This window comes from Heloderma suspectum, chromosome 2 (assembly GCF_057233095.1).
Source record: "Heloderma suspectum isolate Gila_16-S chromosome 2, 16-S_ref, whole genome shotgun sequence".
In the NCBI taxonomy this organism is placed as follows: domain Eukaryota; kingdom Metazoa; phylum Chordata; class Lepidosauria; order Squamata; family Helodermatidae; genus Heloderma; species Heloderma suspectum.
In genome coordinates, this window is record NC_139459.1 from 327,994,509 (window position 1) to 328,010,987 (window position 16,479).

At 44.1% G+C, this 16,479-nt stretch overlaps 1 protein-coding gene across 2 annotated transcripts in view; it reads left to right on the plus strand.

Moving 5' to 3' along the window:
- Nucleotides 1-16,479, plus strand: part of LRIG1 (leucine rich repeats and immunoglobulin like domains 1) — a 179,586-nt gene that overhangs the window by 146,370 nt on the left and 16,737 nt on the right. For both annotated transcript variants that reach the window (XM_084840452.1, XM_084840453.1), the window contains exons 10-12: nt 9,161-9,232; nt 11,869-11,940; nt 14,454-14,617. In XM_084840452.1, coding sequence (XP_084696578.1) covers nt 9,161-9,232; nt 11,869-11,940; nt 14,454-14,617 — 308 coding nt within the window. The remainder of the gene's footprint in view (nt 1-9,160; nt 9,233-11,868; nt 11,941-14,453; nt 14,618-16,479) is intronic.

Sequence of the window (16,479 nt, forward strand, 5' to 3'; positions counted from 1 at the left end):
CTTTGTACATATGTATATGTGACAACTAGAAACAGAGGAGGGAGGCGACAAGCATGAAGCAGAGTGGGGTGAAGTGGCTGGGGAGCTGAAAGCAGTTGACAACTGCTGGAGAGAAGGAGCTTTGGGGCAGGTGTTCTTACTTCAGTAAAACGTGAAGCAGCCTTTAAAGAAAGGGCATTCGCTAGCAAGGGAAGCGCCAAAATGGAGGATGAAATTGACAAGGACATTTATAAGAGGGGGTACAGTATGCAAAGCTAAATAGCTGAAGACACCCCCCCGAAAACGTTGTGAACACATTACTGCATCCATAAGGGCTCAGAAAACTAAATTCATTTGGCAATCTGATGTGGGGGGTGGGAGAGTTTCCCTCAGGAGTTGCAACCCCAGCGGACTAATTTCCAAAAGGTTGCTGACACAGGGACTAAGGAAATGATGAGTTCGGCTGCAAAGGTGCCTGGGATATATGCTGGGAGCCAGCGATAGGACTGACAGGGGAAACAAACCACAGAGCGCCTGATCATCTGTTGGGTTAGCGAGTGAACAACCAGCCCATGGTGGCTTATTCTCAGGGTGACTTAGCATGACATATGAAGCTGCCCACAGACACCATGTGACTATTAAAATGAACAGACAGATTTGGGACTTAGGTCCACCACTCTGCCACTGACAGCCATCCAGTGCCAAGGTTGAACTAGCCACAGCACAGGATACCATACCATATCCGTATTGCCTGAATTAATGCATCTGCTACAGGCATGGCCCTTAACAGCTGTAATTTCCCAGCAGTTTAGAGCTTCAGTGAACATGGAAAACCCTTAACACAATTACCTGGGTTGCACGATAAAACAGCCAACCCTGCAGGTAAATTAAGTTACTAGTCCTGATGGCTATATGCTACTTCCACTACCAGAAGCAGTAAGCTTATATACACCAGTTGCTGGGGAACATGGTAGGAGGATGCTCTTGCACTCGTTTCCTGCTTGTGGTTTCCTGTGGGCAGTTGGTCGGCCACTGTGTGAACAGAATGCTGGACTAGATGGACCCTAGATCTGATCCAACATGGCTCTTCTTATGTACTTAAGCCACAGTGGGATGTCAAATCATGCGAACCTGGACAATATGTTAAACTGAAAGGTTTTTTGTTAACTGAATTTAATTACATTTTGACAAGGCTATGCCAACAGACATTACTTTAAAGACGTAGGTAGCAGCTGTGTTTCATTTTTACAGTTGAGTAGGTGCAAAGGGCCCAATCCAGACTGGACTCTAGCGTGAGGGGTTTTTTACTTATTTATTTTCATACTATCTGGGCCCAAAAGAAGATTTTTCTTTTTTTGAGGACTGTGTAAATTTTGGAGTCTTCTTTTTTCAGGCCTTCTGGGGTCTATAAATTTAACAGCAGAATTTGCAAGTGCACAGAAAATGCCAGCATGAACTAAGGAATTCTGGGATGTGTAGTTTTGAAGAGACCATATCTCATAAAAGGCACACTATTCTCTGTCTCTGCGCCCAGATTTTCAATAAAAAAATATTGTTTTTGCTAGAGAGTGGAAGGAAATATCCTAGAGAGTGACTGTGTCAGGGAAAACTCTGGGAAAGCTGGATTCCAGAATGTGTTAATTTTTAAGTTATACTTCTAAAAAGGCCCACATTTGTTTCCCACCCCTGCAGTTTAATAACAACAAAAGCATAAGTAACTTATACGTTTAAAATATAACGAATGCTGCAGCTCCTGTTTCCTCCAAACCCTGCTGTCTCCCAAGTGTCTGAAGTGACAATAACTCCCTGCTCCTCTCCTCCCTTTCTACACCATCTTCCTGGTAACCAGCCACACCCACATTACGCCCCACCTTCCTGCAAGATCGTTCTGGGCATGCCCAGGGAGAGACCTTATGAACTTCCATAGGATAAAATGGGCCAAAAGCATTTTTAATAAAAACTACAAACATGTTACAGTAGTAGTAGACCTGACACAACAAGTTGTTTCCTAAAAGATGCTGTACAAATGGGGAAATTGGCCCATGAACTTTAACCCCAGCAAAGTCTATGAAAAGAAAACAGACAATACCTGCTGAAGGTCACTCCTCAAACTTCAGACTCCTATAAATAAGCCATTTCCTAACCTTTCTATCTCAGAATCTCTGTGGACCATCCTCAAACTGACCTCTCCTACACTGCCAAGTTTCAGATCAGTTCTCTGAGCTGTTTTCTGAGTATAAGCCATAGTACCTGCTGCCCCCCTAATTGCTGGTCATAATGGTGATTTGTCCAACTGTGGCCCTATAATATGCAGTACTGTATAATTGGCAAAGATTTTAGCCCTGTTCAAATGTTATGCCCTACACCATTACAATCACATGAGGGGGAGTGGCTTATTGCCCCCAACCCTACTGTTGGATCACCTCCACCCCCCCCCCCACACCCCTGTCTACAGATTGGAGGAGGGAAGGTCTGAAGAAGGGATCTTACTCTACACACATAAGCTCCCTGCATGATTTAGAACCCTGTGTGATCAGGTTTCTAAATTGTGGAGGGAGCCCATGCACATAGAGCATGTTTTCCTCTTCAGACTTCCCTCCAATCTATGAATGGCAGGAGGCAGGGCTGGCAAGGGGCACGACAGTGAGAGCAGGGCCAGCGACCACAGTCCCACTCTCCCTGTAATGCAGTTGTAGTTGCATGAGGCATAACACCTGAGAAGGGTTCTTGTGTGATCAGGGTCTGATTTGTTCCACAGGGAATCTCTCGTTAATAAAAGGGCCAAGTCCTGGAGTATACAAAGTGATAATAAAAAGGGTTTTCCTTAAGCAGCTGCAACTTCAGTCAGGGGTAGGGCAAGAAGGCAGGAGAAAAGGCAGAGCCAGTCAGGAGCAACATTTTATGGAGGGAAACTGATGTGGGGGCAGGAGGGGGATTTTGGTAGAGGATTTTTTTTTTTTAACTGGCTTCGAAATTAAAATAATAGCTACCAGTTTGAGGGCCAAAAAACTGGGCCAAAATATAGGTAGGGCTGGTAAAACACCTCATCGTTGCCAGGTCTAGTCTGGACTGTAGAAGGTGCTTTTGCAGCCAACTCCCTAGGCTGCCTCCTGTCACAGGCCCCACAGGCCCAGATAGGAGGCATTTGGCAAGTGCTAGTTTCTAAAATGTTTGTAGGATGGGCCCAAAGGCAAGAGGCTAGACAGGCAAGAATCAGGGTCAGGCCTGTGTATGACGTTTGCTCCAGCTGGATGAAAAACATCCAAGGAAGTTTTATCGGGATTAGAATACAAGCAGGGATTGGACAGGATTCAGAACCAGACAGGTGCAGGACATGTGGATTTGGGGAGCTAGATAAACAGGCAGGCTTGCTGAGGAAAATCTTTCAGCAGGGTCAGAGGTTGTCAGTGAATTGGCTTCCAGCAGCTTCTTCCTGTTTTCTTTTTAACAAGGTCTGGGGCCCATCAGAAAAGTCAGGTTGGACCATTAGGCTAGAAGATGTTCACCCAGCTGGCAGTAACTGGAAAGAATCATGGCACTCATTTCTACTGGGCAGCCATTTTTAAGCCTAGCTCCATTTTGCCACTCCTGTGGGGGATGTTTTTTCTTCCCTCACTTCAAATTGAAAGTTGTTGGGACCCTGTTAAGCAATTGCTAAGTAACCACAAAAGGCTGCGGACTTTTCCAACCACCTACGCTGTCTTTCTCACTTTTACTTCTCCAGGAAAACAGATAGCCATGAGCTGATATGTAGCCATGCCAGCAAAATATTAATGTCCCCTCCTCACTCTTTCCCTCTTTTTTTTTCTTGGTGTGGAAAGGGATATTTTCTTATTTCAGGTAAGGCACAAAAGCCATCAGCTGCTCATGTTAGCTCAGAACAGTCTGTGGCAGAAAGGTCTTTCTGTTTCATCTAGAATTGCATGTGGTGTAAGTAAACACAAGCACACATGAGGTTTTGCTCTCTCCTTATTTTTGAGACAATAATTGTTTGATGATTGGCATTTTATGCACTCAGCACATACTTACAACCTCTCATTAAAAAGTCATCAAAAATTAACTTTCTTATAGTAAACATTGCTTTTCATCAGGCAGGACCGTGTGTTTAAACTATCAACTGGCAGGCGCTTAAATGCATTAGCATAAGGGGGAGGGGGGAATAGACACTTAGGAGGAAACCTTCAAATGAATTAATAATTACCCCAGCGCTTTGGAGATTGCTTTAAAAGCTGATCGCCTTTTGATCTGTTGTGGATAAGCTTCTGAAAGGGTTTTGCAGTGAGCACTCCAGTGCCTTGTTCAGCATATTGAAGGTGTTAAACTGGGAGAAAGGGGCAGGCCAAATCAGTAGCCTTCTCTGAATTATAGATGAGGTTCTCCACTATGGAGAAAGCAGGCCTAAATTAAAACATTGCCTCGGAAGAGTAATCGGAAAAGTACGCTGGCGCAAACTGCATGGTGGGAATCACTGGGGAGCTGTTAGTCTCTTACTCGCCTTATTATTCAGCTGTTTTATTTAAAAAACACCTATCTCTCATTTAGAGAGTACAGGTGAAAAGTTTGCTAATACAAATATATTAAATACAAATCTGGTTTAAAAAATAAAATAGATACTAGAACTACACTGAAATAACTGAATCCAAACAAATGACAGTAATAGCTAAAAACGTAGACAGGAGCAGAAAGTCCCCATCATTATAAGCTTTTTCAAGTAGGAGCACTAAGTTGGATCCAGAATGATCAAAATGGATGCCAAGATATTTCATTCAGGGAGGCTATTGCACAGTTTGGATGCCATCAGTGAAAAGGCCTTGTCCCTGGTAACCGCCTACTGGGGTTTGGCTACTCAGGTATACAGCACAGGGCTGAATAGCAGTATCTCAGAAAACCTGGCTGCCAGAGGGCTTAATATTAAGTTCAAACTCAGGTACTTTGTATAGGTAGCGACACCACCAATTTTTTACTTATTTGGTGGCAGGTGGGTGATCCTTACCAGGAATGCGGCACACAGGGAGGGGAGACTTACTTCTCCCCCCCCCCAGTGCACTTGGAACTATATCCCCCCACCCCCCAGAGCCACTAGATTGTTTAGGAAAAAAGCTCCCATTGTCAGCAATGGGAACTCTTTTCCTAAGCATTTTAATCGTGTCGGGGGCATGTGTGTGTGACTTTAGTTCCAGTTGTGCTGAGATAAACGTCCTCACTTTGTGTGCTCCATTCCTGGTAAGGTTCACCCACCACCCTGCAGCTGTAACTTAAATGGAGATGCTGCCACACGTTACACGTTCAGCATAACGTGTCATCTGATGACTCATGCTGCCTTGTCTCTGGACCACAGCTAGGCAACACTGTGCTTGTACATAGTGAGCCCTAATAAGCAGGCAATATGGGCTGCCCCCTCTCTTTCCCATGAGGTAGCGGTTGTGTTTGCTTTTGGAGCACAAACAGGGAGAAGAAGGTGCTAACAAATATTGCCAGTTGGTAGCTAGAATTCTAGCTGCAAACCTTGGGCTGGGAGAAAATAGGCCGACTATGTGGGGACCTCTCTGACTATATGCCCCAAAAGATTAAAAGCACATTACCAATTACACTATTAGTCCCCCTCTTAGTTTGAATTTGACCTTGACCAGCAGTTGCCTTAAGTGTATCTCTTGCCATTAAATGGTGTGTGAGAGGGTTTACTCCTCTTTTCAGTCCATAATGGTAACCCTACCTCTCAAGGAACTTTATTTAGCAAAAAGCGTCAAGAATTCTCTTGTCAGAAATTTGGCTTTCTCACAGTTCCCAGTGCCCTTTGAGGGAAACTATGACAATTAAACGTTTTTTAAAAATAATCTGAAGTGCAGACATGACCTAACTTCATCACAACTCAACACTGAAATTTGATGAAAAATCTTACCCTGACCTAAAATTATTTAGAGCAGGAGTTCCCAAACATCTTTGCCAAGCCCTTCCCCCTTGAACCTATCTGAGAGGTTCAAGCCTGATGAGCTTCTCTCCTCTGGCCATCGTCTTTCTTTTGGAATGTTTTTTTTTACCCTCTCGAGACAACTATTCAAGTTTGAAGTTCTGTGAGAAGGTAATACTGAATTACATATAATGTGCATATTTCTTTTGGAGAACAGATAGGTGAACTTAACTCCTTTTATGAACTTTGATTCACCTAAGTGCTCCTTTTAGGATTAAACTGAGAATTAGCATTGAAGCTCAAGCATAGGCAAGGTTTACTTGGGAAAGTTGGTTTGGGCAGCCAAGATCGCTTCCTTTGCACTCTTTGCCAGCTCCTCCTCTGTTGCACTAGCTTTGACTGGGTGTGCCTGAGAACCAATGTGCCAGGAAAGGCACATCTGAAAGACAATAGGGTGTGTTCTTGGGTGGAAGTGATTACACTTGCGGGTTACTTATGTAAACCTCTGAGATATTTTTTTTGCTTTTCTTACAAGCTGTTTCAGCAGCTGTTCCCAGCTCTCAAAACAGTGAATCTCCCACAGTGCCACGAGCCTTGTACTATGGGGGTCATTTGCAAGTAGCACCACATAGGTCTTTGTCTAGGTAAAGTTGCACTCCTTTCTACTCATGTGCATCTTGTTTATGGAAGTTGTCCATCTCCTTCTTCATAAGAACCACTTCTATTGATGGGATCTAAATCCTACAGACCTGGAGGCTCTTGAGTAGAGCCCATCACTCATGTCTATTCCACATTTAGACAAAGTTGCCTGTTTTCAGAACTTTGAAAACTGTGCTTTTCTTCTGTGCAATAGATACCTGTATAATCTTTCCTACATGTTTGCACTCAACTTTTAGATACTTGCTCATCATAAAGCTCTGCTGCAAAGCTGTGCTGATTAACTTAGGGTGCAATCCTATATCCTTTGAAGGAGCACTCTGATGTGAGAGAGGTCCCAATATCTTATGCTCTCTGGGCAGACACCTGACAGAGCAGAAGGAGCGACAGAGACAATTTTAGCTTTTCAGTCCACCTTGTTGTTTTTGAGCCCCATCTAGAGAGGTTGCACTTCTGGGATCCGGACCAGGGCTGGGGAGGCCACAGGATACTGTGGATCCCAGCCTCTCCCCTCCCAACAGAACACCCCCTTTTCACCTCCCCAAAGTCATTTTTGGGACCTTGGGAAACAGGCACCGTGGTTCTTTCCATGGCGGCCGCAAGGGGGAGGGATCAGAACCCAGAGTCGCCCTCCCGAGGTCATAGGAGCGTCAACCTCCCGAGACCTTGGAGGGGGAATCCCAAAAATCCTATGGTCCCTGGGTTGCTCTTCCAGGGACCATAGGATTGCTGTATTAGAATACAGTATGAGAAATCTAGCAAAATAGAGCACATACCTACAGAAGTTTGCTCTTCATTCTGTGATATCCTTAATTCACAGAAGAATTCCTACCCTGGCATCTACATATAATCTCACTGCACCCACCCTTTGTAGATTAGATTCACAGGGGGAAGAGTCTTCCTGACCCCATGGTCTCCTATGTTCTTGGCATGCCACAATCTTGATTCGCATCTTTATTCAAGGAAGAGAGTTACAGGGATACTCTTGCTAATGAAAACTGAAATGCAAGAAGCATTCCAGAGCTGAATTAATTTATTGCAAAATTTTAATCTCCTCTGTCATCAAGATTTAGGATGGGCTACATTGCAATAAAAAACAAGGAAACCGCTAGAAATTGGATATAAATAACAGGATAAAATGCCCAAGAACATCCCAAACTAAACACCTCCATGCCAGTTTAGCTCAGCTATTAGACACCAGCAGAAGTAGGAAAGTCTCAAAGCATTTCCTGGATTGTGGAAATCCAGCATTTCCCAGATTTGATTTCATGACCATGGCATTCTAATGGCCCCACATTGCATTTCTGTATGAGCAGGGTGGAACACAGCTGCAAACACTCCATGTTGGAAGGTAATATGGCTTGGAGTAGCTTGCCTTTCTTTTAAAATAGACTTCTTTGTCCTCACGCTACAGAGAATTTTGAGGATATATTGTGAAGAGTTAGGCAAAAAGCAAACCCCACACATCACAGCTTGCCAAATCATATGACTTTGGGGATATGTGACTCATGACTTTAAACTGCAAAATCTAGCAATACCAAGACTTTTGGTCACATGGTGATCCGGCCTGCTGACTCCGTGGCAAGAAAGAAATGGTCACACTTTCCAATGAGACAGAAATGGCTTTCTGAAAAGGTAGAGATTCCCATCTTGGCACTGTCGTGGATTCTTTTGGGAGGTGATCGTTCAGCTTCTGATAGTAGATGAGTTGATGGGTATGCACTGGGAACATCCTCTGCCTCAAAGTGCTTCCACATTCTGTGGCAACAAATCCATGTTTAGCTGCCAAAATAATCAAGGATTTTTTAAGAACCGAGAATAGAATACCTGACTGCTGTATGCTGTTGAGGGTGAGGTGAGGGAAGGAATGCGTGGGCTCTTTTCGCCAGGTATTTTGCTAACAGATCAGAAGCATGAATGGGAACACAAAGAACTTTGTTTGGAGCACCCCTTTTAGATGCATAATAAATACAAACAGTTTCTAGAGGCAGAAAGAGAGCAATATGCAGAGCAAAGATATCCTGGTCCTTGGCCACCGGAAGCTTCACGTAAACCCACTGTGCTGGATTTAGCAATTTCTTCAAAAGGTTATCAAGTGTTTTGGGTGTCGTTGTCCGTCCCCCGAGGGCCCCCCCCCCAGCCCCTAGTAAAGAAGTCCAGAAACCTCATAGGATTCTCGGGGAATTATCAGTCTGTATTGTGAGCCATTTTATTACCAACTGGGAAAAGATCGGGAGTAAAATGTGTTGAGGCGAGACCAGTGTCTTGTTTAAACTGTGTTCTGTCTGATAAGTGAAGGTCAACTCCTATTCTGACTCCCCTTCCCCAGTAACCAAAGCAAACCTGCATTTCTTAACACAGTACAGAGTGTCCTGTGTAAAGCTATCATCACTATTAAGTTCTAATAAAGATAAAAGTATTTAATTTCAGGGAAGGGGAGAGAGTATGCATACTTTAGCTTCCCTAATCTCCACGGATCGTATATCCAGCACCTTACATGGGGATGTTTAATCAGATATAGCCACACTAATTGGGGTATTTTCATTTTCTTTTCTTTTGCTCTCCCCCCCCCCCCTTTCTACTGGTTATCTGACGCTGGGTGTTTGGAAACTACAGAACTCTGTTTGGAAACAAGATCAAGTCTGTGGCCAAGGAGGCGTTCTCAGGCTTGGAGGCCCTGGAACACCTGTGAGTAACCCACAATGCTTTGCAGTTTTGAAGAGAAGTGGCTGGGTGGGAGTGGGGAAGCTGCCAGAAGTGGCTGCTGGAAAGGCCTGCAAGCAATTTAATAGCATCTTTGTAAGCTGAGAAGTCAGTCCATTTGTGAGAGCCAGCTGCTTCCTTCTCATTATAAGTCAGCTCCAAGTTTGGCTTTTTTTCTGCCAGGAGGAAAGTTATAGAACACATGGCCGATTTGCATGCTCTTAATTTTTTTTAATGTACAATGGAGTACATCTTATTTATTCACACAAAGGCATAACAAGAATTCTAACCTAGTGGGAAACATGACCTATTCCCTTGCCCCCATGCTCCGTTCTTCCTTTCCCAGTGTCCTGGGGCAGTATCCTTCACTCCATTCTTCCTTTCCACCTGGGCTGAAGTTTTAGATGTGCAAAAAGTGGTTTTTGCAAGTCCATTACCACAGGAGAGCCTCACTGCTGCTTTTGCTAGCAAAGTATAATAAGCATCAATGGAGCTACTGCTTTAGCTGTTTCAGCAGTTGTCTTCGCTGCTTGAAATGAACTCTCAGTAGGGCAAGCTGAACTAGTGGGCAACATTGAGTGGGTGGCGTGTTCTTCTGCATTGCCTCAATTTCTGCAAATCACATTTTTACACTGCCATTTTGTAGCTTAAAGCTTTTATAAAGATCAGTCTCTGTCTCATCATCTGTTGGCATTAGGAACACCACAAGTAGATAATACATTAGTGAACTTTTAGAAAACTAAAAGGCCCCTGTTAATTGGCCAGGAGTCTTTTTTTTAATTTACTATTTTTGTATACAAGTAGTTTCAAAATCTGCAGATGACAAGCACCCTTTTAGAAGAGGCATTCCCTGTTAGCCCAAGAGGGAATGCTTCTTGTAAGGTTATATCTTCTGTGAATATATGCAAACATCATCTAAAAACAAAGGGCATGATCCAGGCTACAGTGGATACAATGCCTGCATGCAAGGGGTTCCCATCAGCTCAACAGAGTCCTGTTTTCCTCCCTCACTCTAACTTTGCACATGGTAGGCAGTTCCAGGTACCATGGAAAGTCTGTGCACGTCTCCATATCCCCATCTGGTCTTTCTCTAATCTCAGTACAAGTTACTCACGCTCCGGAACATGCATAACTTGCTTTGAACGGAGTGGGAGGGCTGGATGGGATATAGAAGGTATGCATGGAGCCTCCATTCACTCTAATGGCGCTTCAGATTGCCTGTGCAGGGGCAGGCAGTGGGGGCAAGACTCTATAGAGGCTATGGGAATGTTCTGTGCACCTGCATTACACCTGCACTGGCGTGGATCATACCCAAAGAAAGTGTGCTCTTTTTCTGCAGCAGTATTATTGTTACTTATATGCAAATGTATAGAGATTTAGATTTAGATTTCTTTTATCAGGTGGCAGCCCAGCTGCCATTCCTATTGAAAATTACAAACATGTGTGTTCCCCTAAGCAGTCTTTGGATCATCATAATTATTTTTTAAGAGGAAAAATATTTGGCTGAAGCTATAAAACTCGATTCTCCCTTTTCCTTATAATCTCCCCAAATCTCATCACAAGAACCGGAGTGAGATTCACATTTTTTTGTGGGGTGGGGGAGGAACTTTTAATTAATTAAGAAAAGTTGACCACATTTGTATCTTCCCCCCAAGTAGAACTTTTCAGTCATTGCTCAGATAGTATGTTGCTAGTTTAAAACAGAGGCTGAGGCTTGCTAGGGACCAGGGAACACATGGGATTTTACAGGTTTAAAAAGATTTTCCACTACAAGCCAGTAAATCATGATTAGTTCAGCAAAGGGCCATAGCTTAGTGGCAGAGCACCTGCTTTGCATGCAGAAGGTCCTTGATGCAATCCCTGGCATCTGCTGGCAGGGCTAGGAAGGAATCCTGCCTGAAACCCTGGAGAGCCGCTGCTGCCAGTCAGTGTTGACGATAGACCAGTTGTCTGATTCAGTATAAGGCAGCGTCCTATGTTCCTATGACACGATGGTCCAATTCACACATAACACTAAGCCCTCACACACAGTGCTGTAAACCAGGATGAGCTGCAGCAAGCCTCGGCCTCTCTTTTAAACTTAACAACACTTTCGCTTTACATCAGAGCCTTAAACTGTGATTAGTTTAACTGTGGTTAGCGAAAACAAGCCAGCTTCATAAGCTGTGGTTCAAAGTAGACTTGTTTCACTAATCACTGTCGAGACTAAAGTAGTTTGCCCAAGTTCAGACGTCACAACATGCCACGGTTAGTCTAAAATGGAAAGAAAAGCTTCCAAACTCCTGCCTGGCAACCACGCTGGAGGAGGAGAACACAGGAAGCCGCCTTATAGTGAGTCAGACCCTTGTTGGCACTGGCTGGCAGTGACTCTCCAGGGTCTCAAGCAGGATTCTGCCACTGTGGCTCATCCTTGTAATGTCAGCTTTATGTGCGAAGGCAACAATTTCTGTTTATACGTAGCCTCTGATTAGTAGGAGTGCAAATGTTACGAATGTATGCAGAGCCATAAACCATTTAAAGAATTAAACTGGCACAAAGCATTGTATAGTAGCACATCCCATTAATAGGTGTGTGTCGGTGTGTGTTATACAAGGGGGAAAAAAAACATTTCTTTTCCATAGAGACCTTAAAGACAATGCCATACGGTCTGTTCAGGAGGACGCATTTACCAAACTGAAGAACCTGAAGAAGCTGTAAGTAATGGGGCTATTATTCTATCTTGTATCTTTGGGCTATTGTTGTGACGCTTCTTCCCCCCAGCGGTTGCTTCCACCACCACCACACTCCTACTATCACTGCTTCCCACTTGCCACCCCTGCAGACTATTTTTACAGTAGAGCAGATGTCAGCGACTCATCTCACATTCAGTAACGAGTGAAATTGGATCTTCTCAGCAGCTTCTTTCATTGGGCTGCATCTGTGCCCTTATCCATCTCTGCTTAGGAAATCTAGACTCCTGTTCTCTAGTCTTGCAGAGCATTCAGTGACTTACTTAATTTCTAGTGGCAAATCTGGCTTTCCTTTTGTATCTACTTTTCAGGGGCACTGCCATTTCATGGTATGCAGGCTTTGAATGTGATCTTTGTGCCCACTTGGTCTCAGGATGGGAGAATTACAGACTTATTAGCAGATCTGATGTTTCAGCTGCATGAGCAGGATCTTGTTTAGCACACTAAATAGCAAACATCCTGTCTTGTGATACTTTCCATCTCCTGCTCCGCCCAAAATGTTATTAGCTTGCTCTCCAGGCAGAAAACCTTAGATATACCTATCCAAGATCTGTACCCCATGTAAATACATAAGCAGTCATTGATCATCAGGCGTATACTTTTAGCTGAGATAGAGGACATGTTCATTTCCATTCAAGGTATTGCAATTGCCACCTGCCTGAGTATGAAAAGAAGTAATTACATTTATAGAATTTGCTGCCACAAGATATGGTGGTGGCCACTAGCTTAAATGCCTTTAAAGAGACACATCCACAGAGGATAGGTCAATGGATGGCTGTTAGTCATGGTGGCTATATGGCGCCTCCAGCTTCAGAGGCAGTATGCCACAGTGCTGGCTCCAGCCCTTGGTCTAGACCCCTTGGCTCAATGGGCCCCTCCCTCAGTGACTCTACCTTCTCACTACCTGCTCCTGTCACTAGCTGCTCCTGTTCCTCCCCTTCTTTCTCATCACTGCTACCACTTGCTTGCATGGCAGGCAGGCAGAGAGCCACTGAGCAAGTAGGCGGTGGCATCTACTGCTCCTCCTTCTCACCACCGCCTTTGTCTCGCCCAGAGTGAGAGGCAGTTGAGCAAGCAGTTTGCAATGGTGAATAAGAGGAGCAAGTCCAGGAGCCTCTTGTTAACGGACCCCTGCTGGGCTGTGGGCCCCCAGCAAGAACCCAACCATGCCTACCCTTGACACCGGCCCTGCCACTGAGTATCAGTTGCTGGGGGCAAGAGTTGGAAAGGGCTGCTGGCGTTATTCCTTGCTTGAGAGCTTCCTCGATGCATCTAATTAGCCACTGTGGGAAAGAGGAAGTTGGATTAGATGGGCCTTTTGGCTGATCCAGCAGGGCTCTTCTTGTATTCTCAATATCAGACTTATTTTGTATAACCTTTGCATCTTTCAGATTTGAACTACAACCCAATATTTCTGTTCCACAAGTCTTTGGGAGAATTCTCAGTGTTAAACAATTGCTCTCTTTATTCCTAGCAAACAAGATTATTGCTTTTAAAAGTAATGTCTACCTTAATCTTGACATATGACGTTGGGGTCATCTAGTTTTTATTTGCTGCAAAATATATATCTGAATATTTATAGGAGAAAACAAATTCCAGCTGGTGTGGGCCTGGTCTGTTTAATTTGGGGATGGGTATTATATTCAAAGCTTTATATTTTGTATTTGCGTAGAGGTCCTACTGTCCTGTAGTGGTCTTCCAAGTAAGTTAAAAGTTATTAGCTAGTACAGACTTTTTTCCTAGCCCGCATATACCGATGTTAGTCCATCATGATGCATGGATGACCTGAAAGAAACAAGTAACCATCTCTTCTCCCTCTTAGAATTTCTAAGAGATTCCTTGCTTGGTCACGTGGAGACAGTCTTACTCATCCTGGGTGACCAGCAAAATGGTATTTATAAACAGTGGGTTGAATCAAGCATCTGCCTTCTGAGAGAGGAAGGGACCTTTCACTAGACGAAGTGACCTCTGCTTGATTTTTGGGGGTGCCCTGCTGCCATGTCTCAGCTCACCCAATTCAGCATGGTTCCCTGACTCTCTGTATAGCATTTTCAAAGGGCAGGGAAGTCCACTTCCATCAACACAGTTGATCCTGCTTAAATCTGGATCCATCCCCTGATTCAGGGTCAGAACAATGTCTCGTATATCCAACTGTCATTTACCCTGACTATTCAGTCCAAATCCAACTTGTCTAGTATACTAAAAGCAGAAACCTGTGCACCTCTCCAGCATTCATCTGCCTGCTGGCAACCATGGAGTTTGTGTTGCTTTGGGGTTACTTTGTGGTCATTGTATAATGTGTGAAGATAGCAGATTCTTTTGTCAATATCTGGGTCCTTTTGTCAATACCTGCTTACTTCTTTTGTCAATATCTGGGTTGCTGATCATGTTAATGAAAGGCAAGTGTGTGGATGCTTTAAAACTCCCTTGCACATTTCACAGAAAACGTTTTTTGCATTTTGCTTGCTTCCGTCTAGCCACATAAATAGTGAGAGCTTCCTGTGTGATTGTCAGCTCAAGTGGTTGCCGCAGTGGTTAACCAAGAAGGAACTGCAGCCATTTGTGGAAGCTACCTGTGCCCATCCAGAGTCATTAAAGGGCAGAAGCATTTTCGATGTGGTGCCAGAAAGTTTTGTGTGTGGTAAGTCTTGGCTGTAACCTGGTAATTTTGAGGTTAGTTTGGAGGGCAGCCCTTGCCCAAGAATGTGTCTGTACTTTGTGGCCAGCTCACTCTTCTGTATGTTGTGGAGCGGAGCACACACATACACACCCTTCGTATGCTTACATTCATCCCTGAGCAGAGTTGATTTCCGGTCAAAACTGTAAATCATGTTGGCTGGGTTCACACATAAAGCTAACCAACCATCGTATGGGTTGTTTAATTCTGGGTAGTTGTGTTGTGTGAACCCAGCCATACTAACCAGCCATGGTTAACCGTGAACAGCCCAGAAAGAGACCCATGTTGCTGGGTTGTGATTTCTAGTTTATGTGTGAACCCAGAACTGTAGGTTGTTCAGGGATTGTTTTGCCAAGCTGCAGAGGTGGCGGACAAGAGTGGTTAAAAAACCAATCACTCTGCATGCCGGTGCTACGGTGCCACAAAGGCATTTGGGATACAGGCAGGGAAAAGGCGAAGGAGGGCAGAAACAAACAAACCAAGGCTTGAGAAAACAAACCAGGGTTTGTTCGAACATTTGCCAGACAAACCCTGTGTAGTGCAACAAACTATAGGTTAACCATGGGTTAAATAAACCATGGATTAGAGTTATGTGTGAACCAGGTCATTGACAGCATGTGGTAGGATATATCTGAAACAATGATTCCCAAATGGGGGCTTGGGGGACCCATTAGGAGGTCATGGAAATTTTATGGCCAAGCAATACCAGGCATTCCTGAATGACACATCCTACCCTGATGCATTCTAATCTGGTTTCCAGCCTGGTTGATATTGCCTTGATTTGCCATGGCAGGTGTTCTTCATCTTGTTTTTTCAGTTTCGCTAATTTCGTTTTCTCTTCAGTAGAAAATAAATCTGAGTGGTCAAATCAGTGCAAATGTCCAACATGGATATTACCTTCATAATTGTACTTTGCAATGCATAGTGAACACCCTTGAGAGCTGCTGCCTCAGAATCTAAACCCCTTACAGCAGGGGAAGGCAACTTGTGGGCCTCTGGATGTTTTGGCCTACAGCTCCCATGATCCCTCACCATTGGCAATGCTGGCTAGGGCTGATGGGAGTTGTAGACCAAAACATCTGCCTTACAACATGGATGAATAATTTGTCAGCTGCCTCGCAACTCTAATTTCCACACCTTGCATTCAGTGTATTTAGTTTAACCTGTGAACGCTCCCAATAGCACAGCTGCTATAATACAGGGGTAGGGAACCTGTGGCCCTCCAGATGTTGGATTGCCAATCCCATCATTCCTCACAGTCTGATGGGGGTTGGAGTCCAACAACAACTGTAGGTCCACAGGTTCCCAACCCCTACTGTAATGCATAGAAGACCTATTGAGAGGTGTGTGTTGTTTAATAGGAAGCATTGCCGTGATGTATGGAATAATTAACATTTTTCTTCTGAGCAATCTGAGCCTTTTCTGTACTATTGGTTCAGGGAATGATTATGTACCAGCATAGTACATACAGAGCAGCTGAATGCACACGTGCATAACATTTTTTGTCTTTTAAAGTGGAATAGTTTAAACGTTTAGAGCCACAGCCAAAGTTGTGGTTAATCATACTTCCCTCCTGTCAGCAAAATGGTTCCCGATTTCTAGAAACCTTTCTCTTTGGCCCAGCTTGTTTACTAATGTAGAACTGAAGCTGCCATAATTTGTTAGGCATTGCTAGCTTTGCATGCAGAATAACAACATCAGAAGGATCCCTCTTCTGGTGAAAGCGTAATCTGTCGGTCTCATTGGAGTATGTCCACGCTTGACGCGGCAATCGGATAGGTCCAAATATACAAACACCAGCTCAGAATACAGGAACATCTCAGCTA